Source organism: Camelina sativa, chromosome 8 (genome assembly GCF_030686135.1).
Source record: "Camelina sativa cultivar CO46 ecotype springtype chromosome 8, ASM3068613v1".
Classification (NCBI taxonomy): Eukaryota; Viridiplantae; Streptophyta; class Magnoliopsida; order Brassicales; family Brassicaceae; genus Camelina; species Camelina sativa.
In genome coordinates this window covers 3759949-3783578 of record NC_141887.1, presented here as the reverse complement: position 1 = coordinate 3783578, position 23630 = coordinate 3759949, and the positions used below count along the sequence as shown (strand labels likewise).

General features: G+C 36.2%; 3 protein-coding genes and 1 pseudogene across 6 annotated transcripts; 2 read left to right on the top strand and 2 right to left on the bottom strand.

Moving 5' to 3' along the window:
- The first annotated feature begins 8043 nt into the window (after nt 1-8043).
- On the top strand, nt 8044-11195 carry LOC104706068 (protein DETOXIFICATION 25-like; annotated as a pseudogene). The gene is made up of 8 exons (XR_015563927.1): nt 8044-8209; nt 8433-8724; nt 9143-9684; nt 10050-10136; nt 10260-10320; nt 10419-10664; nt 10766-10884; nt 10997-11195. The product of XR_015563927.1 is annotated as a protein DETOXIFICATION 25-like (transcript).
- A 504-nt stretch (nt 11196-11699) lies between these two features.
- On the top strand, nt 11700-14406 carry LOC104770079 (chromo domain-containing protein LHP1). 2 transcript variants are annotated; one of them, XM_087461903.1, is made up of 6 exons: nt 11700-12417; nt 12811-12836; nt 12937-13023; nt 13130-13882; nt 13966-14026; nt 14117-14406. In XM_087461903.1, exons 1-6 carry the CDS (start codon nt 12064-12066, stop codon nt 14162-14164), a joined length of 1329 nt encoding a protein of 442 aa, XP_087318029.1. In that variant the 5' UTR covers nt 11700-12063; the 3' UTR covers nt 14165-14406. The 2 variants fall into 2 exon arrangements, with proteins under 2 accessions (XP_087318029.1, XP_087318028.1); XM_087461902.1 differs by having other exon boundaries at nt 11803-12417; nt 12916-13023.
- A 74-nt stretch (nt 14407-14480) lies between these two features.
- Nucleotides 14481-19024, bottom strand: LOC104709188 (disease resistance protein RML1A-like). The gene is made up of 4 exons (XM_087461901.1): nt 18235-19024; nt 17056-18160; nt 16657-16956; nt 14481-16566 (listed from the first exon to the last, which is right to left on the bottom strand). Exons 1-4 carry the CDS (start codon nt 18708-18710, stop codon nt 14557-14559), a joined length of 3891 nt encoding a protein of 1296 aa, XP_087318027.1. The 5' UTR covers nt 18711-19024; the 3' UTR covers nt 14481-14556.
- Nucleotides 19025-19035: 11 nt separating this feature from the next.
- Nucleotides 19036-20729, bottom strand: LOC104706066 (uncharacterized). 2 transcript variants are annotated; one of them, XM_087461904.1, is made up of 6 exons: nt 20568-20729; nt 20277-20449; nt 20123-20175; nt 19876-19983; nt 19650-19772; nt 19036-19565 (listed from the first exon to the last, which is right to left on the bottom strand). In XM_087461904.1, the coding sequence occupies exons 1-5, from the start codon at nt 20682-20684 to the stop codon at nt 19672-19674; spliced, it is 552 nt and encodes a 183-aa protein (XP_087318030.1). In that variant the 5' UTR covers nt 20685-20729; the 3' UTR covers nt 19036-19565; nt 19650-19671. The 2 variants fall into 2 exon arrangements, with proteins under 2 accessions (XP_087318030.1, XP_010420498.2); XM_010422196.3 differs by having other exon boundaries at nt 19863-19983; nt 20568-20727.
- Between the last annotated feature and the right edge of the window lie 2901 nt (nt 20730-23630).

Below are 23630 nucleotides of genomic sequence, written 5' to 3'. Positions count from 1 at the left end.
ATTGAATTCCTACAATTCCTTAATTTATCCACGAAAACCGGTACTCGGAAATTATTTGTACGGTTCCACCCTGACTCGACCGCCCCTGTTAATCCATCTTTCCCTAGCCAACGTTTATCAAACTGAAACTGCCTATTCCGTTTTAAAAATCTTTTCAGACACGTAGCTAAAATGGGAGAATGATCAAAGCCAATCATCTCCAAATAATCGACATGTGAGCATGGGAAGAAGCAATGTCAATCCCCATTACTAGTGCACGGTCTAAACGACAGCGAACCACCTGGTTATTACACCGATTACCTCTCCATGACAATGGTTCACCATAACAAGGGAATTCTAACATACCACAGTGTCGAATCATTGTATTAAAAGGAACAAAAGAGGATAAAGATTGCAGAGCACCACCCTTTTTCTCATGGTTCCCCACAAGTTCGTTAAAATCCCCGATCATAAACCAAGGGTCAATGCGAAAAGATCCAATATCCACTAACTTATCCCATACTTGCTGTCGACGTTGGGGTAAAGGATCACCATAAACAAAATATAGAAAAATCAATTGTTGCCCAATGAATGCTTGAGTATCAATAATACGGTTGCTCTCATAAAGAACTGATAGTTTTATTTTATCCATAAAAAATAAAGCTAAACCACCACTGGACCCACAAGGTTCAACGGTATACAATTTATTATAACCAAACTTTTTTTGAAATTTTTATAAATAAGAAAAACATTTTTTTGTTTCTGATAAAAATAAAATGTCTGGACGATGTTTCTTCCATAAATCTCCCAAATACTCCTCTGTTAGGTCCGCCCCTATGCCCTGACAGTTCCAGCTTAGAACCTTCACGTTTGAGCCGGTGGTTTCGGGAGAGCCACCATCCCTCTCTTAACTTGGCGTCCACCTCCCGAAGGTTTACCGCCCGTAGTGTTATTCCCCTGTATCCCCATCACCTTTTGTTTGTTACCGTCACCTGCATATTTAAACATTACCTTAGCAATTAAACGTTTTCCAGGAGAGGCCAAAGGCAATGCAGTTCTCCTAGGGTTTCTAACACCTTTCTTTGTTGGGACACCTTTTTCTCTAAATTAACATCACCCAAAGCGGTACTAACGGTGCCCATAACCAATTCAAACGGGAGAGAAGAAGAAGTACCTTGCAGAGTATTAACCGCATCATCATGTGGCGCTACATTATCATCTCCCTTACCCGACTCAGATTCCCCATTCACCATGGGATCACCATCTGGATATTCACCGTCCTCCAACAAGTCATATGTTTCTTCCTCAAACTCCGAAGCCACCAAAGCCGTATCAACTCCGGGATGTTGAGAAGCCTCCATATCCATATCAGAACCACTCACTTTTGCCGCCACCAAAGCCTCATAGTCATTAACCTTATCCCTCCTCTCACTACTAGTATTCTTCACCTTATACAAAGGCTTAGGCCACACCGGACCACCACCCTTTCTATTAAGATGAAGGGGGGCTCCATAACCGAGAGTATCCCCACCAACAGACTGAAATCCTCTCTGACCACCGGATTCACTAGACTCCCCACCCAATTGTTTCCTTTGACCCCATGCCGGAGTTGGATACTTCTCCAGCTGACGAGAATTGTAACCACCAAAATCACCAACACTAACACTCGATTCCTGCTTATGAAAATCAAGAGCTCGTTTTGCAAATTTTCTCGGCTTCTCCCAGCCACCATCACTATGAGATGACCCTTGTTTTGCCACAGATTGCTGTCGCTGACCTCCCCGCTTATCAGTCACAATTTCCCCACCATGAGCACCCACCACTTTGTGTAGCTCTGGACACACCCTCACCTCATGTGTTAGACGAGAGCAATGATCACAGAAACCCGTTAGTTTCTCATAATCCATAGAAACAATAACCTCATCGCCAATATCAAAAGGCACCACCAACTGGAACAGGAGTGGATTGTAACCATTAACCGTGATACAGATGCTCCCAGATTCCTCATCAATCTCCCGAAGAGTACCAATCTTTTTACCAATAGCTTGCAATGTTGCTGTCTCCCAAAGATGCATAGGAATCCCCGCAACATCCCATTCTTATCATGAACAAGGATATTGTTTTTTTTTATTTGACGATCAAACCCTATATATTAAGTTATCAGAGATTACTCTTTTCGAGAGAGAACCCGTTAGGTACTGATGAGTTTACATGAAAAAAACAGAAACCACGTATTCTTGTACATTTTGCAAGTTTATCAGCACGGATATTATCCTATCGAAGAATATATCTAATATTAAAATTAGCGAATATATCTCTGAAATGAGTAAAATTTTTCAAATCTGATGAAAAGGTCGACGACATCATCCTTAAGAGGTCTGAACAATCTGTAGTGAAAATAGTTTTGTTCTAGTCCAGCGCTAATAAACATTCCATTATCCGAATAAGAATATCTAACTCATGTAAAGGGAATAGGCTTGTGTAAGATCCGAGCAATGATATTGCTTTTTTGACGACTAAGTTGGTCCTACTCTTACAAGAAAATTAATTAATGTGTATATTCACATACACCCAACTTATATATGTACGAAGGACTGTCGTCAGTGGCTTCGCTAAATGGTCCTGAACCTGCTACCGTTTCATGCATTTTCGTTCTTAATCAAATATCCCCAATTGCACCCCAACACTTCGGGAGAAAAGATAATACAAATTTCAGAATTATAAAAGAAAAGAAAAGAAAAAGATCGACAACGTTCTATGACCTACATTTTGATCTGGCTATTATTTACTTTAGTTTCTACTATTGAAAAAAGGAATCTTTCAATAATGCACTTATTTCTGGCCGTTAGAATACCATCAATCAAATCAAATTTCGGCGGATAATAATAATTAAGACAGTTTTTTTCTTTTTTTAGAAAAAAAAATAAATTCTTCTAGCTTTTGTTGTTGTTGTTGTTGCTGTTCTCTAGACTATGTGCTGCAAGCCAACACTTGTGAATGGGGTAGATGGAAAATAGCTTTATCCGCGATAAAATTACAATGTCATGTCATATCCACTAATCCTAAAATTTACTAAGATGTAGATATATTGCATGATTAAGACAAATCTAGCTAGATTTTGTTAATTTCGTTATCCAAAAGTTACATTTTGGCTTTTCATTGTCATTTAATATGGAGTGTCATTTATATGTAAAGTATCTATAATTAGAGTTGTAAAACAAGGGATAATTAATATCATATAAAGACAAAAAGGAATGATTTTGATCGCAATCACATTTAAAGGCGCAAATATTTATTTTGCTATACCAAAAAACTAGGTGACATTGATGTATATACATGAAGCTGTGCCTCAAAACTTGTTTACATAGCTATGCGCGGCCATGTCTTCAATGAACCCACCTACTAGGCTACTACTCGGTTCAGCCAATTTTATTTACGACACTAGCGAAAATATAACATGTTCATAATAAATAAAGTCAATAAACCTACCTTATAAATACGATCTTGATGCTGGACACGATCCACACAAATCCTCGACGCTCCACCATCCACCTCCAATTGACCGTCCATGTTAGATTTGATCTTCAATACTCATCATGATCGTCTTTTTAATTGAGGTATTGTCTCTTCTTTTGTTTTTTACTTTTACATTTCTTACTATTGTCTTTTCCGCTTGCTTCTCCTTCTCTTTTGTTCTTCCATATATCGGGTTTCATTTTCGGAAAAGATTACAAACTTACAATCGTGTATCACTTCATCTGTATCATGAGGTTAATTGCTTTTGTCAGTAAACTGATTTTCGAATATGTTTGTGCGTCATGTTTTTATATATTTTTGACATAGGATATCAATTTCATAGATTATACAGATTTTGTAAAACCTAAATACCTTTTTTATTATATAAATGAAAAACCAAAGCTCTCTCTCTGTTGACGAGGAACGTGTTCTCTCTTTTTATCGGCAACATTATCCTTTATTTAATTTTGACTAAAATCACTCATGTCATGTCTACAAAAGTAACATTTCAAATTGAATCATTCAATATGATAGCTGTGAACCATCGATTTGATCATCAATGGTTCATCTGATTAAGTTAATCACTAGCTATACGTGGCTCATGTCTCATGAGAGGAGATAAGAGCTTCTTTTGTTTTTGTTAAAAAGAGGCAGATAAGAGGTTATACTTCCTAAGCGGCTAAGCCTAACAAATCAATATAAAGAAAAAGATAACACATAAAATGGCAATAAACCAAGTATATACACCATGCAGTTGAGAGTCTCTCTAATTAATTGTAGATGCATCACGTGAGAAAATAAATAAATAGTATTCAGTTATAAAAAATAAAAAATAAAATCATAATAAGTGTCATAGTAAATAAACAAAATATGCTGTAGTATTTAAAACAAAGTGCTCATACATCACGAGAATATAGAAAAATATATACATACTTCGAAAGAATAATGGTGGTTTTAAAAAAGAGGGTTGATGCAGGTATTTGTAGATATATAAATTAAAAACGAAATAGATGGAAGTATCCAATTACACTTTATAAATGAATTGTCCCAATTTACTTCATGTCATTTTTGAGCTTAGTATCATCTCGTCTACTCGAATGTATATTTAAACATCGCGTAGTCATGTTTCTTCTCAGGGCCTAATTTATTAAACTTTGATATTGATATAGTAGTAAACACTAACCTGGTCAGGAGATTCGGGACCTAGGTTGTTCCACGTAGTTTAAACATGTTTATTGTCACCACCAATAGGGATCGGTCGGGTCGGGCATAAACCACTTATAATGAGCAGAACAGAGTTATAAATTTAAATGTAAGAAAAATAATATAGGTCAGTAGTTAGCTCATTATATCATTATAGACAGTAGAATGAATCTGCGCATACGACGATTCCATCTATAGACATAAATATTTTAATATTATTCAATTGCATAATATGTAAAAAAAAATTAGCTAAAACAAAAATCTACATAATAAAAAAATGCATAAGAAAATTATTTTTAAAATATGTTGATTGAATACATTAATTTATGGAATGGTGGAAATACAAATATAATTTTTAATAGAAATAATATTATAGTTGTTACCAATATAGAATTATATTTAATGAAGAAAAAAATGTCATTAACAAATTTTAGTATTTTTTAAGTTATATTGTATATTTGAATTAAAAGTTTTAAATATTATTTGAAGATAAGACTATTTTCATTATAAAAAATTAACTTCTTATTTTTGTATGGATAAAAATAATAAAAAATTATTATGCAAATAAGCAACTATATATAATCAGTACTTAACAAAAATAATCTTTGAAAAAACTAAACAAGAAGATAAAATTAAAATAAGATGCGCCAAAAACCTCCGCTATGAAAAGAAAAAACTGTTTTTAGCGAATCATCCTGTAATAAATAAAATATAAGTAAAATAATTAATTACCAGAAAAAAAAAACGTTTAAGAAAATTTTGGTTTCAAAGAACATCTCTCGGTTACTCAAAAGTTCAAGCTCGATGCATGAATACCTTGATATGATGCTCATTTACTCCAGATTAAGTCCGACCTTTTTTTGGATGTGACGATGCATGGGTTTGATGAATCTTTTGAGCACGTGGACTCGTGGACAACAACATCTCCACACTTCACCGTCGATTGGTTTTCTCTTCTTCCTTCTTTGTTTATTTTTACTAGTTATACACCCATACTTCGTACGGGAAAAAAAATAGAAACAATTACATTTGGTGGAAAGCGTATTTACTAAAAGAAAAACAAACATGAAATATATTTACACAAAGTAACTAAGTACAGACAAAACTATTAAAAGGAAAAAACTATTTTATTGTATGCATTTTATTGTATGCAACAATTGTCTTCGTCCTTCCTCCTCTGTATACATCATATCACCATATATATATACTGCTTGAACGTTTGAATTACGTTTTGGTCATCATATCACCATATATATATACCGTTGTTCTCCAGGTTTGGCTACTTGTCTTCAGTGAGGAGGATCTTCTTCTAATCCTCTTTACCCTTAATCCACACTATTGATTTGTCTTAATTGATGTAGCCGGTAATCACCCATGACCCACCTCGAAGATAGAAACATATAATTAGAACTTAGACGGAGGACACATATGGGTGTTATAGAAATTGGGAGACAGCATACAAAAGTCAGCTATTTTTTTAAAACGTTATATTGAATACAAAACAGTATAATGCAAATCAGCTAATCTTTCAATCAGTCAAATCATCTACATAGACATTTGAATAACACACAAAAGATTGAGATTGGAGGTATTACTCGTTACCTTCATCAATGGCGTTAATTTGCATGCCGAGACTTTTATTTCATGTAAAATCAGAGAAAATTTAATATGACATAAAGAAAGAAAAAAATACGAAATTGAACAAATAATCATAAAAACCTGGATCAGGTTCTTTGCTAAATTCTATGAATATGAAACACGCAAATAAAACGATGAAGAGGAGAAACGACCGGCAAAATGGGATGAGAAACTGAGAAAGGAATGAACATGAGAATTCTTAGAGAAAAAAAGATGGCAAGGGAGAGAAATAAATAAAAATAAGTTGTGTTGATTGGGACTTAAATATGTGATCAAACGGTTTCAAAACGTGACCTATATTTTAATTTGATTTTCGAACGTGGTAACGGTAGTGTGAGCAAATTTAGCGATCTAAAATTTTGCAGTTTTAGAAAATGTAGATTTTTAAAAAACTTATTTTCTGTTTAGATCTCACTGAAATATCCTTGTTTCGCCGGTGAAATAATGTTTTCTTAAAAAACAAAAATCAATTTGACAGTTATTTCTTTTAGCTTTTTTTTTTCTTTTTCTTTTTCCGTTTTTTCTTACCACTATTGTTAACTGTTTTTAATCGAGTTTTTAAAAAAAAAATATGAAAACAAAATCTATGTGGCATATTTTTATTGGTTTAGTGACTTGTGCTTTATAGGATAAAAAATTACTATAGATCTCTATGTATAGACCTATCGTAGTTGAAACAAACAAACCTATCGATATTTTCCATTCGAGATTAGGTTTTCTGCAAGCTAAGATATCGTTTTTTTTTGTGTGTGTTTCTTTTGTATATTACGTCACTTTTGCATGATTTATATTTCGTATTACATAATGTATAATTTATCCAAAAATGATCAATCATAACATATTAACATGATATCAATTGTATGTTTATAAGTAACGTTTAATAACTAGTTAATATATTTAAAAAAATTGTGTCCCCTTTTCCACGCGAGTGTTATTGGAGATGCGATTTGTAAATCTATATAGAATTGTAAATAATAGAAATCAAAACATATGGATTTTGAAATAACATGTTTTATCCTTGGATTTGAATTCTTCTATTTTACACTTATAAATCCATGTAAATCCATTTAAAATATAATGTGGATTTTAAAATCCAAAAACAAATCATTAAATAAATAACATGGGATTTTAAAAAGTATTTGTAAATCATATAACCAATAACACAGAATTTTGATAAGTATTTTAAAATCAATGATTGAATAACACATGATTTTTGTTTGGATTTCCAAATCCATTAAAATCATAGAACCAATATCCCCACCTAAATTTTCACTTAAACTAGACTCCACACAATAAAAAGGATCAAATTAACTGATCACTCCAAAGAAAACATAATATAATACATCTAATGTTTTAGTATAATTTTTTTTTTAAAAACACATCTTAACTACTACAACAGATTGGTGATGTATCCAAATCCAAAAAGGATTAGAGCCATTTACAAACACTAGTTAATTTAAAAAACACTTGCCCATTGTTAATTTCCTTAAACAAACAAACATTTCCTTTCTAAAACGTTTCCACATAAGAGTATAATATACACTTTTATGTTACGTTGTTTGTAAGTACACTCAACTCCCATTTGCTCTCTCAGTATATGTACAAAACTCCTTTTAGGTTAGGGACCCCTTTAGTTTAATTTAAAACTCTTCGTTTAACAAAAGCAAATTTTATATATATATTCTCCTTCTCTCTTTCTTTGTCTCTCAGTATATATAAACCACACTTCCAAGAGAGAGAGAGAAAAAAAAATAGTATTACACTAGCTTATTCTTTCTTTTTTTTTTTCTTTTATTCGTTTGAGTTTTCTGGGGAACATCTTTTTGTTCTCGGTTTCTCCGACTCTTTCCACTTGAACTTATAAGGTTAAGAGGTAAGTACTCCATACTTCAACAAAACTTCTTTAACTACATATATATACATGCATATATAGATATTCTGTTTATAGGATGAATTATATGTTGATGATTCATTCCAAGAAAAGTTTTATATATCTTTTTGGAATTTAGGATGCACTTAGCTTTTTTCATAAATTTGGATGAAACTTAGCTAGAGTGACACTTGACTTAAAAATTGTAACGTTTTTTTTTGCTTAGAGAAAATCAAAGGGATAGAGAAAAAATGAGTAGGGGTGGTGGAGAAATGGAAGAGAGACTACTAAACGAGTCAAAGACAGAACAGAGGAGGGAGATCCTCTACCTGAGAAAGAAGATCTGGACTGAAGTAAGGAAGATGTGGAGAATAGCTTTACCATCAACTTTGTTCAGAGTGACGTCGTTTGGGTGCATTGTGGTGGCTCAAGCCTTCATTGGTCACTCCAGTGATACGGGTATCGCTGCTTATGCTCTCCTTCAAACCACTTTCATGCGCTTCGTCTACGGTATTATGGTAATTAATCTCCCTATACGATCCATCATATTATATATAAATATTAAACTCCTTCGGCCTACGATTGTCGTCAACTTTTTTTTATTATAACTTTACAAAAAGGCAAATAATATTTTATTATTTTGTGTTTGTCACTCTTTTGTGATTAATTAAGCAATCAAGGGAATTATTAGATTTAAATCACAGATTTATACAATTGACTCACATGGGGATATTTATTGACAATTATGCATAAATCCATACGACGAAAAGCAATGAATGATATATATGTTAGCACTAAGATTATTTAATTGATGATCACACGTACATGAACACGTATAACCTAATGGTTTGGCTATTTTCGTAGTTGTGTCTCACTTTAACTGTGACAAATAAAAGGTTATGTAATAATATTTAGGATCTTATGGTGATATTACAGGCAGGTATGTCAAGTGCTACGGAGACGTTATGTGGACAAGCATACGGAGCACAACAAACCACATGATGGGGATATACTTACAACGTTCTTGGATAGTAGACACCTTTGTAGCAACTCTCTTCGTCCCTTTCATTGTCTTCGCGGGTCCCATTCTCCGGTCACTAGGCCAAAACGTTGAGATCACTGAGACGGTAGCCGAGATCTACGCTTGGGCCATCCCTTATCTCTACAGCATCGTGTTCACAATGACAATGCAAATGTACCTCCAAGCGCAGATGAAAAATGCCATTATAGGCGTTCCCTCCGTCATAGCCCCTGGTATTGGACATCGCAGTGACGTGGTGGTGTGTTAGCGTGATGGGGATGGGGATCCATGGTGCGCTTCTAGGGCTTAATGTTAGCTCGTGGTCAATGGTAATAGCCGAGTTTGTGTATGTCTTTGGAGGGTGGTGCCCGCATACTTGGACTGGCTTTAGCACTGCTACTTTTGTTGATCTTATTCCCACGCTCAAGTTATCTGTTACCTCCGGCTTCATGCTCTGGTATTTTACTTCTTTATCTTCGCGGGATTATCCACGAAGATTAAGGCTGGACCGGGCTGTAGGTTTTTAGAAATTTCTAAGGGCATGTCCACTGGCAATTTCTATTAGGGTACTCTTAATATAAAATTAAAAAATAATAAGAAACAAGAGTTGAGGAACGTTTCTACACTGAGCAATCTGAGAATCGTTTCTCTTACCACGTGTCAACCTATTATTAGCTAACCTTTTTCTTCAGTTTTTTTTTTAAAATAAATAATAATATTAAAACAAAACTAATTAAAATACACTATTAAGAGAAACTAGGTGGCGTTTCTCCAATGCTGATGGTCTAATGACTCTTCTTGAATCTACTTCTCTTTAAACAGCTTAGAGTACTGGTATACGAGTATCCTCGTCTTGATGTCTGGATATGCAAAGGATGCGAATATCGCAATTTCTGCTTTCGCCATATGGTACTACTAATTAAATACACCATGCAAAAAACTATAATTAATATTTGAATAAGCGTTTTGTAAATTTTTGATTTGTTTAGCTTTCACCATGATGAAATTTAAATACTCAATTGAAATTTACAGCCAATATATATACACCTGGGAGGCAGGAGCTGAACCGCCTCGGCTTCTTTGGTGCAGCATGGTATGCAACTATCTTGTATATATGTAACACTTCGTTTACAAATATTTTTTTGTTTAATACTCCGTGAATTTCGTTATATATATGAAGAAAATATGCAGCGTACGAGTGGCAAACGAATTGGGAAAAGGTGATGCGGACGCGGTGGAGTTCTCGATAAAAGTGGTGCTTGTGGTATCAGCGGTGATCGCGCGGTGTGATATGTTCCGCTCTTTGCCTAGCGTTTGGTGGTCAAATTTCGTACTTGTTCTCCGATAGCCATGCAGTTTCGGACGCGGTCGCTGATCTCTCCATGGTCCTAATTAGCATATCTATAATCCTCAACATCATCCAGCCCATTCTCTCTGGTGAGACGATTCAAACTCTTCTATAAAAATTATGACATAAACTTTTAGATTTCACTATTGTGTGAATCACATAAGGTGTTTTAACATTTGAACATAAACAGGGGTAGCAATCAGAGCCGGGATGCAAAGTTTGGTAGCAATTGTAAACTTATCAACTTACTATGCAATTGGTGTTCCTTTAGGTGTCCTCTTCATTTGGGTTTTCCATTTTGGTGTTAAGGTATATATATATAATAGGAACTCGCTAATTAATTAATATCCATTATTATATTTTAGAACTAATTATTAATGATAACTTAGTTTAATTATATATTGTATTTTTTAAATTACAGGGACTCTTGTCTGGAATGAGTTGCTCTCCAAACATTGACATTGAATTACAGGGACTCTTGTCTGGATAGGGGTACTCTTAATAGTCGCAGTTCAACTTCATGTAGTCGAGTTATCTTGCATTTAGAGATTTGATTATCAATCATACATTACTGATCGAAATGATAAGCTACAAAAAAATAAAAAAAATAAATACAGAAAGTTATTCAAATATAGTTAAAGAAGAACTAATAATCACGAAGACACTAATTTCGATTAGAGAAAAAACAGAACTAAACGCCAAATTAATCAGAAAAATAGAACTATTGCTCATACATAATAAATTAAGTCCAAAACTCGATCAAGAGAACGCTACTTTACGAATCGTCATCGTTTGTTTAATACAAAATGTCTACCGATCTGTCGATGGTATTATTTCTACATATATTTTAGATTTGAACGTTTTCAACCCAAACTATAATCTATCGTATTGTAAATTTAAAAAAAAAATATTTTTCACTTGTTCATACTTCTTTATATATATCCATTTATTATTTGTGAGGAATTGTTTATTTTTGGCACGAAAAAGAAAGACAACAAATATCCATTTATTATTTGTGAGGAATTGTTTTATTTTTCCTTCTTCAAAAGATGTTAGGTATATTTTTTTTTCTACAGTTCTATTTTATTAGTTTCAGTAATTCACGACAAAATAATGTTTGTTATAAAACCAACAATTTTGTTTGTTTTTCGACTGAACGAATATTGATTACTCATTAAACAAATAAATTTGTGCTATATCATTAATTAAAAAAAAAAGATTAAAAAAGGATACAAATCTATAAAAAAAAAAAAAAAAAAAAAAAACAGGTCTTTCAGGTCAGGGTCAGGTCTTCTTCCAGCAAACCATCTCCAAAACCTCAGAAATAGGGAAAAGTTTTCAATCTTTCTCCTTTTTTTTTATTTTTTCGTTTTGTGTTGCTTCTCCTTCTTCCTCCAGAATCGTTGATTTCTTTTTAAGGATAAGAAGAGGAGAAGAAGGCGATTACACAGATTAGCCCCTCCTTGGGGGTTTTGGAGCTCGGAGGATATGAAAGGGGCAAGTGGTGTTAAGAAGAAAACCCAGGTGTTGAACGACGCTGGTGAGGCGGAGACGGCTTTTGAAGAAGCTGTCGGAGAAACCCGGAAAATTAGTGGTGGAGACGGTGGGTTTGTCAGTGACGACGGCGGAGGTGGAGGTGGAGAGTTGAATCTTCGCGAGATGGGTGATGACAGGCGTACGGAGGATGGTGAAGAGTATGAAGAAGAGGATGAGGATGAAGATGATGGAGGAGATGAAGAAGATGAAGGAGAAGGAGAAGGAGGTGGAGGGCAAGATGAAAGACCCAAGCTTGACGAAGGGTATTTCGAAATCGAAGCTATTCGTCGTAAGAGAGTTAGAAAAGTAAGCTCCTTTTTTTTTCTACAGGCAAATGAGGTTTTAATGTTTTGTGTAAGTCTAAGATTAGGTTTACTTCTTCTCATAGTTTACGTTGGTGTGAGACAAATTTGGCTGCTTCGGTGATTTCGTAATAATCCTAACAGATTGCTCTTTTTGATGATGACGTCTAGGAGAGAAAGAAATCGCAAAGTTTTAGTTTATGATCTAAAGCTGGTTTAGTTATAGTGTTAAGATTATGTAATTTGTTATGTTGTAGGAAGAAGATGGTGATTTTGTGATCTTTAATGTTTTGATATCTTCTTCTTTCTGTTTTTGATTGATTGATTCGTTCTGCCTTTTTAACTTTACTGGTTCTTCTGCTCTAATGTGTATTTGGATGGTGCTTTTGATTTGTAGGGCAAGGTCCAGTATCTTATTAAATGGTGAGTTCTTCAATTCATACTCGGTTTCGTTTTTAAGTTTGTGTTCTTGATCAAACATATGCTTTTCCATTGACATAAGTTATAAACTCGGTTGTGAAAGGCGCGGGTGGCCAGAAACAGCCAACACATGGGAGCCTTTAGAGAATCTCCAGTCTATTGCTGATGTTATAGATGCATTTGAAGGAAGGTATATAATAAATGCATCACGTTCAGCAGATTTAATGATAACATTCAATTGATTTTTTCATTGATTTTCTTGGTTTAATGTATGGATTTGCCTTTTTGTTTTCTAGTTTGAGGCCAGGAAAGCCTGGTAGGAAGCGGAAGCGCAAATATGGAGGACCTCATTCGCAGATGAAGAAGAAGCAGCGTTTAACATCTACATCACATGACGCTACTGAGAAATCTGACTCTTCTACGTCTCTCAACAACTCTAGCCTTCCTATTCCTGGTACGCAAGACCTAAGCGGTTCTAGTCTTCTAAAAGGAGATGAGGAAGCAAAGAATGCTTATGCATCCAGCCAAGTTGAAGCTAACAGCGGGAGTGTTGGGATGGTCCGGCAAGTTCGTTTGGTTGAAGATGAGAAAGAATATGATCCAACACTTAACGAGTTAAGGGGACCAGTCAATAACAGTAATGGTGCAGGATGTTCTCAAGGAGGAGGCATTGGTTCTGAAGGTGATAATGTAAGACCCAATGGCCTTCTCAAGGTTTATCCTAAGGAGCTTGATAAGAACAGTCGTTTCATAGGTGCTAAGCGGAGGAAGTCTGGTTCTGTGAAAAGATTCAAACAAGATGGATCCACAAGTATCAACCACACAACACCTACAGATCAGAATCTGACACAAGATTTGACTACATTAGACTCTTTTGGTAGAATTGCAAGGATGGGGAATGAATATCCTGGTGTGATGGAAAACAATAATTTGTCTCAGAAAACCAAGATTGAGGAGTTGGACATCACAAAGATACTTAAACCGATGAGCTTTTCAGCATCTGTATCAGACAATGTTCAGGATGTGTTGGTCACCTTTTCAGCGCTGAGGTTTGTCTCATTTGTGCTTTGGTCATTTCTCGCAATTTGATTTCATATTTTTTACAATTGTACTTATTTGGCTACTCTCATAGGTCTGATGGCAAGGAAGTGATGGTGGACAACAGATTTCTCAAGGCTCACAATCCTCATCTGGTAAGATTATCTTTACAGCTTTTTTTCTGCACTTGCTCATTTGGATGTTTCTTCTAAGCTTTTCTAATTTGTTTTTTTTTTCAACACCAGCTGATTGAATTCTATGAGCAACATCTCAAGTACAATCGCACTTCTTAAGTCACTCCGAAAGGTAAGAATTTGTTTGTACACAGCACTTGTAGGTAGAAAAAGATTAGATGGGGTTTTTTGTTCTAGCAACGCAACATGTAGAGTCGAGGTAGCGGCAAGTGGCTTTTTGTATCGCGTCTCCGGGAGGTTTCAGATTGTATTTTATCTCCTTGGGTTCGTTATGTTCACTCTCTATCATAGTAAATCTTGTCACTTGGACTTTTGCTTCTTATAGCGGAGGTTTTGTTGCACTTGCTTGTTTTTTTTTTTTTTTTTTTTTTTTGTCGACAGCACTTGCTTGTTCAAAGATCAAGTTCATGATGTATTGATGCAATCAAAATATATGGGTCCATCGATACATAATTATGTATACAACAAGCCAACAAGTGAATCTTTTACTCTCAGATACCATTTGGTTGATATAACTTGGAATGTCCCTTTCGAGCCAAAGGAATTGGACGAAACTTGACCCTCTTGGGATTTGGTTGCTCCTTATGCAAGAACTCAGCTTCATATGCTCTTCTTTTCAAAACTCTTGCGTCATCAGTTGCCTTCGAAATATCCAAATCAGAACTCTGAATTTTCTCAGAGTCAGTAGAGAACTCTTGCATCATGTCTTTAAATGATATGAGGTGCACCGCACATTTTTTAATCACTCCAACCGGGCTAAAAGAATCTTCTTCTGTGTTTTCGATTGAGAATTCGAACAGGGCTTCGTTGTAAGCTCCCATGGACATGCATGTTCTGCTGAATAAGAGAAGGTGATCTGATCCAAAATACATGTTTGTGAAAGCTTTTGGATCAGGATACCACACCTCATCCATAACTATCAGCTCACAAGCATCAGCATCTTTTAAAATACAAGAGCAGTGTATCTTCAGATTGTTCATCGGGTACTTTCCATCAACTCCAATCATGATGCAGGCAGAAAATCCCAAAATGTCAGACGATTTACTCTGAGGTAAGTGTATATTCAGCGACGAACCCATGACTTGGTGATTGAAGCAAGTTGGTACATCACTACCAGGAAAGTAAGAGTGTTCTGGTTTTGCTGACTCTAGCCTCATGTTACGATGAATGAGAATCCGTGCTGCTTGATCCAATTTGTAACAGTTGCTGGCTACAAGCTTGCGCAGACAATATTGGTTGAAGCTTCCTGAGATACTCACTAGGGATGTGCAGCTATGGATGTAGATATACAAGAGACCTCGTGGAAGCTCATCGGGCAATGCTTGAAGTCTCTGGCAATTGTTTAAATTCAGTCTGTTCAACTTGGTGAGCCGTTTGATGCTTGCAGGGATGAATTCAAAATTGTTCCCACTCAAATCTAGCTCTAGTAGACTCCACAAGTTACCAATACTGTTAGGGATCTCAATCATGTTCATGTTGCTTAGGCTCAGAACTCTCAAGTCATCAAACCTTGATAAGGGTGGACAAAGAGAATGCAACAAACCTTCTGGAGTATAGAAACTATTCCCAATCGCTAAAACTTGAAGACGGGAAAGTCGTGCAATGGACCAAGGTGCTCGCCTTATAGCTGTTCTACTGGCTTGAAGCACCTCAAGAGCTACTAAATTCCCAATGCTTTCAGGTAGTTCTTTAACGCTAGTCCTATCCAAATCAAACCACCTCAAGCAGATCATTTTTTGACAAATTTCTGGTGGAAAGCTCTCGAGTAAAGAACATCCAGAAAGCTTGAGCTTTTCAAGTGATCTTAGCTCAGAAATGCTTACTGGAAGTGATTTCAGTCTTTTGTTTTCTGAAATATCCAAGGACCTAAGCTGAGAGAGATTGCAGATCCTTGCAGGAACTTCTTCAATTGATGTCTCAGATATACGCAGAACTTCTATATTCGTGGCAACGCGAGGGAACTCGTTGACATTAAGGCAACCAGACACTTCAAGAGTTTCAAGAGATGTTAGACTCTGTAATGTGTCTGGGAGGTTCTCAAGATGTTTGCAACCATCCAAATTCATGGATTTAAGTGAGACCAAGTTCCTTACAGAGCTTGGAAGAACCCTGAGTCTCTGGCAATCTGACATATCTAGTTCAACGAGATAAGAGAGATGGCTGATTGATGATGGTAGTTCTTCTATCTTTGTACTGCTCAGATAGAGTCTTCTAGTATTCCAAGAAAGTTCTGGAAATTGCATTAGACTTGAGCATCCACTCATTCCCACTGTTTCAAGCGACTTCAAAGTAATTCCAACCGGAATGTTCTGGAGTTGGATGCAATTAGTCAAGTAGATACAAGAAAGTCTCTTAAGATTCTTGATAGATGGAGTAACCTCAACCAAGTTTTGGCAACATGAAAGGTTTACTTCCTCCAGATTTGGGGCTTTTGAGAGATCTGGAATCTCGACAAGGTATTTACTGCGAGAAAGATCCATCTTCTTCAAGTTCCTAAGAGGCTGAAAATTTTTACATCAAATGTTTCAGTATCTAGTCCAATAGTAAATAACAAAAAGAAGAATTATCTCACAGTTTATATAGAGAATTACCTGGATCCCATCCCAAAGTTTTTCAAGCTTGCTATTACTCATACAAAGTTCAACAAGAAATTCAGGACAAAATCTTGAAGGCATAGTCTTTAAAGGGTATCCATCCCAACGTAGATAACGAAGCTTGCGTGGGAGATAACTCAGGCCATTAGGTAGATGCACTCTAGTCTCTCCATCAAATGAAAGATCATAGAAGTTGAGTAGCTTGAGATTAGACAATCCCTCGAAAGCTCGATCACTAGCAAATACCTCAGGAATTTCAGAGACGTTCAGAGAGATTCCTTCAACAAGTTGTGTTCCCTAAAAGAAATTGAGAAGAAGCTATGAAAAGTCAAAATCATTTACATGAAAATTCCGAAAAGATAGAATGAGAAGAGAAGCACAAGCACTTTAACTTACAGCAGAAATTTCTGACAGCAACTCACAGATGTCTTCAGGATTCCATAAAAGTAACCGTTGGGCTGGGTTGTTAGCTGCTTGTTGACGAACAAGCTCTCTACCCATCTGTTCAAGCAAATCATGCATCTTTATGCATCCATTTGATACAACTATCAAAGACTTCTCTGTAAGAATCTTGATACCGATTTCAGCAGCATAGCCACAAATATCAAGAAGTTTTGTGACATAATCAACATGCTTCGTGTTATAGAAACATGATATATAGAGAAAAATAGCCTTCTCTTGCTCATCCAATCCATCGAAGCTAACTCTCAGAACTTCCATGATATCACTTTGAGGGTAAGTTTTAAGCCTAGAAAGAGTGCTTTGCCATTCTCTACGGCTTCTTCGATAAAGGAAGGAGCCTAAAACTCTTAGAGCCAGTGGAAGACCAGAAGCATAGTTAATAGCTTGAACCGATAACTCCTGAAACCCATGTGGAATTATAATCTCATTTCTGAAAGCATAGTAACAAAAGAGCTGGAGAGCTTCTTTCTTGGGTAAACACTTCACTTTATATACCAAATTTATGCCATGAGAAACTAGCAAATGTCTATCCCGTGTTGTCACGATGATTCTGCTTCCCGGACCAAACCAATCAATCTCTTTCACCAGTTCATTCAGTTGCTCAGATCTATCTACATCGTCGAGCACAATCAACACCCTTTTGTGCCTTAACCTTTCTTTTATCATGCTGCAACAAGAAACCGAACTCCACGCTTCTTTATCCCTTTCTTGAAACATTCTGCATAAAAACTCCCTTTGTAAACGCCTAACTCCATATCTGTTACTGACTTCCTTCACATTCTCCATGAAGCAATGAGCTTGAAATCGACATGAGAGTTGATTGTATAAGTATTTAGCAATCGTGGTTTTCCCAACTCCACCCATTCCCCAAATCCCCACCATCCGAACATCTTCTTCGTCCTCCATAGACATCATAGACTGCAGAAAGTCCATATGGGAACTCATTCCAATCAACTCTTCTGAGTCATCATATAAAGTTGAAACCAACTTATCCGAAATGTCTTTAACAATCTTCTTAATCATCTTCGACTCATCCCTCCTACCAACCATACAAATTTCATCACTTTAATAACTTTATGTACACACCAATAAGACTTATCTTAGAACACTTACCAATTCCGAGAATCTTCACCAGAAATAGAAGCCAATCTCGTCAAAGCTTCTTTCCATTTCCTCACTTTCTCTTTATCACTGTGACTCTCAACATCTTCACCAAAACCTCCCTTCTGTCTTCTCACATCCGAAGGATCAACCTCATAGAAAATGGGTAAAACTGTCTGATTAACCGTTTCTTCACATTCCATGATCTTCAAGACCTCGTCTAAGCACCAACTTGAAGCTGCGTAGTTCCTAGAGATCACGACGATGGCGAATCTGGAGCCTTTGATAGCATCTACAAGCTCTGGGGAGATGGATTTACCTCTCTGTAGATCCAAATCGTCCCTGAAAGCGTTGATCCCCATCCGATCAAGCTCGCAGAGGAGATGGCTCACAAATGTTTTACGCACATCTTCTCCTCTAAAACTCACGAAAACGTCTGTTTTCCAAACTGCTGAAGAAGAAGGAGAGGAAGAAGGAAGAGAAGCCATGGATTCTCTCTGAGCTCTACCACAAAAATTCCATCATTTTACAAGATAAAGCCGACAACTTTTGCCTTCCTTACTATTTTAGCATAAACAGATAGCTCTACTATCACCATCCAGTTATTCTCCAAAACGGAAAGTCGGAAACCATGAAAATGATCCTCAGAACTCAGAAGTCAAAGGTTCACAACTACGCGTGGTAGAGTCAGAGTCAAATTGAAAAAAATCAGACCTTTTCGTCCGCTTTTGCCATATAGCCGCGTCAATGGTTTAACGGTGAATATCAAATCTATCAGTGAGCTTTGAAGATTTCCAACTTCAAAATCAAAACTTTTCCAAAAACCCTTCTTAATATCTTCAAAATCTTAGAGACATTTGACAGAACTGGGTTCAAAGGAGTAAAATATAAATATACAATGTGATTAGAGTTTGAATTTGTGGGTGAAGTTGATAGAAACAATTGGGACATTAAGTTCTTGAGGAAGTTCTAATCAAAATCACTCAAGGAGGTGGTGAATCCAGTCCTTTACAATAACTGGTGAACCATACCAAGGTCTGGTTTCATCGTCTGAACCAACAGGCGAATGGTAAACACCGTCGAAGGTAACGTTAAGTGCACCTTCAAGATGAGCTGAAACCTCAGGGACCACTCCATCACCCCACACATTAGCTGTTCCACATACTTGCTTGTATCCTTGTCCTACAAAACGAGCACGAAAACTAGGTCCTGAAGAAACCGATGAATCGCTCTTCTTGTTGCTTGCTATAGCAAGTTCTGAAATCGCTTCTCCACTGTCGATTCCAACAGTCACATCAGAATCAACATCTGCATTGTCCACCAAAGGAGCTCCACGAATGTATCTACAATATGAAGTACTGAATTCAGATTCCCAAGTTTTAGACATAGGTTTCACACATATGTGGTTTTAAGAAAGAAGCATTTACCTCCCCGCAATACAGACATATCTCAGCTCAGGAGTGTAAACAGCTTTTGCACAGTTATCTTCGACATAGTAGAGAAGACCTCTTGTTTGGTCAATAACCCCTGGTTGCCCTCTCGGTGGTGGTCTAAACAGGAAGCAAAACCAGATGGTTAAAACATGGAAGCGATATCACTTGAAAGGTCTAAAATAGTAATCGACATGTTTTGTTACCTACAAGTGAGGCGTACCAAGTGTCAACAACAAGGAAATATCAGACTTCCCGTATTCTTCCATGTAAACTCGAGCAAGCCAGCCTCCAGCTGAGTGTCCAATCAAAGACAATCCTTGTCTTTGACCTATAAGTGACGCAATACTTAAGTTTTTTTTATGGTCACCGCAATTCACAACTGAAACTAGCAGCTAAGTCTGATCCAAGAACACAAAGCAGCAATCTTTGGAAATCCTATCGGCATACAAATCAAATGTGAGACTTACCTTGAGATAACTCATTGGCTTCGCGTACTGCATCATCAATTCTATTCAAATACCTGATCATCCATCCAAAAAACAAGAGTCATCATTTGAAACCAGTCACAAAAACACTCCAAACACAGAACAAGTGATATGTTGATATAGAAGAAATCAATACCAATCAAGAACAGGACGAGGGCGGAGCGTGCCGCGCCAGTAGGCTGGATCAACCAAACCGGCTGCATTTCTAAACCAATCAAGCCTTGATACAGCTGCAACCACCGCAGGAACACCGTACTCACCCAATGTTACCTCCAGCTTCTTGTAGTCTCCTGAATTGTTCCCTAAACCCTAAAAACCAATTCCACAAAGGAGCCATGTATTGAAATATGAAACCCACCATGGAAGAATCATATAAACACTGAAACCAAGCTTTGGACTTTAAATTCAGACGGAGGAGGTTAACTACCGGGAGAATGACGGCGGGACGGTGTTTGACTTCACCGGCGGAAGAGGAGGAGGAGGTTGACATGGCGGCGGAGAAGTTTGGTCTCAGCCTGAGTGATGGAAGAATCGCTGAGGCCATCGTATTGGGTTTAGTGGCTCTGAGAGCTCTCCAAGCGGAGAAAGCTGAGAGTTTTAAAATCCACAAGTTCTTGTACATTTTGATGTATTTGCAGAAAAACCCCCATTTATTTCACTTCTTAGCACATTAAGTACAAAACTCTTGATTTTATAGATTGAGAAACACAGCTTTCTCCTCTTCCGAATAGTCAATGTCTGCGATATACCTTTAACGTTACAAACTAGCAATTATGTCGTAGCTGTATAATTTAAGTTTGAAGGTAAGAACTCTTATCTCTTATCTCTTCTCAATCCATAATACAATCTCAGCCCTAATTGATAAGCTTGGAGTTACAGACTTACAGTTCTCCAATCTCATCACCTAAGAACAGAGCCATACGCTATAACAACACAAATGATCACGCAGGATCATGTTCACAATCCTACTCTAATTCTATTTATACTCTAATTTCTTCTCTTTAGCTTCTGTCACGTGCCTCTATTTCTCCCACATTGCTCTCTTATCATAATCCTGGCCAGCAACAACATGTAGAACTAGAATAGAACCTACCTCAAATAGAAACCATATATAAATGATGATAATAAGAAACCTTCTTGACATGCCCTCGGTATGGTACTCACTCTTTAACAAGTAACTATAAAGTGGCACAATCAAAGAAACAAGGCCACGTAAAAGCAATTAGTTAAGTCATTCAGATGTGGAGGCCCAAGGCTAATCACCAGATACACAACAGAAGGACACTATTCTCAGAGAGGAGCCGTAATAGGCCATTAACAACACCAACGTTTGTGTAAAAAGTTCACATCTACACAGGTAGGAGATGCAAAACAAATTAGATCATGTTGTAAAACAGAATGGCTGGCAAGACAAATCTCTTCTCACTTTGACTGAGTTATCCGGAAAAAATACTACAACGCCATGTGCATATCTAATGATCGAATGAAGCCTTCTTGTGTTCTCCCCACAACCATAGCATGTCAGCTTGGAGTAGTATGTTGGCTACCTAACAGTGACAGATAGCCACATAAACTCAGAACATATAAAACACTAATGGATATTCATGTTCCTTTTAAATTGCCGGAAAAACAGAGTCACAAAGTAGCCAGAAGGAAAGACAGACAGGGCAAGGTCAAGTTACCTGATGATCGTATATTCGTATATATAATAACTGCAACTTCATTTCCAAAAGCAGCGAATGTGTAGTCATGGTAAGGAACCTGGAGCTCCAAAATTCGTTTGGCAGATGAGGACCTTCATGACAGATTAGATAATAAGAATGAAGCTTACACTGCAAAGCAGGGGCGGATCTACAGTCATGTTGGGTGGGGCATGTGCCCCGTGCTAAGTTAATTTTTTTTCAATTGACCATTGCTTGTTATAGACTCCTAGCTCTTTTAGCTATATTGTGCCCCACGTAGCTCAACAAGTGCCAAGTTCGATCCTTCACCTAGTTAATTTGGTGTTTTTCATTTTTCCTTTATTCTCTTTTTTTCTTTGGTTTGCCATCTCTCATGTCTTTGTTACCATTTTAGTGCCTTTCCAACATGTTTTTTTAATATTTATTATGATTGGGTGCATTATTGTCTATTTATATTTCTAATTCTATTTTAACTCTTGAAAAAAAATCAAATCATCATTTAATAATAGTGAAGTGACCTGCAGTGGCAAATGGTAAGTCATTAATGTACAAGGCATCATCACACCCGGGATAGAGTCTCGCTCCTTACGAACGTAGAGATTTGGCTAATGGGTCGGCCAGTTGTGGTCCAATGGTTGACAAAAAAAAAAAAAATTACATTTCAATTTAAAAAATGTTGGAACAATTAGTAACTTAGTAAACATTATTATCTACCTTGTAATTCATTTCATATTTTAGTGTTTAAATTTGTCTATATATTTAGATATGTGAATTCAAATAATAATTTTTACATATAATTAAAAAATAAATGTTTATTTGATTTGTAACAAGAAATTTTAGAATTACATTTTCTGAATATATGTAACATATGTATATCAGTATAATTTAAAACCAATATAAATAATATTTTAAAAAAATAACATCCTTTTGGATTTCATAGATTAAATACATTAAAGTATGAATTTTTAATATTTATTAATTAAGGTAAAAGTGTTATTTATTTTATATAAATTTAAGATTTTGATTATATATATTTTGTGCTCCACCCAAATTAATTTTCTGGATCCGCTATAAAGATGCTAATCAACTAGACAAAATTCAACAGCTAAGGCATAAATTTTAGCAGGATGTGTTCAACCTATTGATACATTCGTTATATAGCTGCATATTATTATTGTGGTTCTCATCCCAACGGAATTTCAAATTAGAACATTAAAATTTTACTGATAACGATTAGATTTTAGCATGGCACACTGCACGAAAGTGATAAAATTTATAAGAGAAGAGGACCAAAAAGGACATTTCTTTGTGTAATTTAACATTTGAATAACCTGTAAAACAAAAACAAGACCTCTCACATTCCGGTTTTGTTCATCCCAATGTCGACTGAGTCTAGAGTTTTGAGAATGGAGATGCCAATGCATCAATACTTCTTCATGCTGTCATGGGCCTCTTGATTATTCCCATTTGCTGCCGATTCATCTGGAAATTTAGTAACTTGCAAGTAAGTAAGCAGTAAGACACAACACAATATCCGAGATATATTCTCATTCCAAGAAAGATGACAAACTTTTTCACATAGAGAATCTAAGGAATTTAAAAGATTGATACTAGAAAAAATAATAATTTCATTTGTTCCCAAACCGCTAAGTTAAGAGAAACCACATACTCGGGATCGAATCTAATTGGCTGTGGACTTTTGCTTTTCCTTTTCCGCTCTCATTGGCAAAATGTGTTGCCAATAAATAACCATCGACTGTGAAAGACCTGGCAATGTGCTTCCCGATCCCGAACCTCTGGTGGGAACA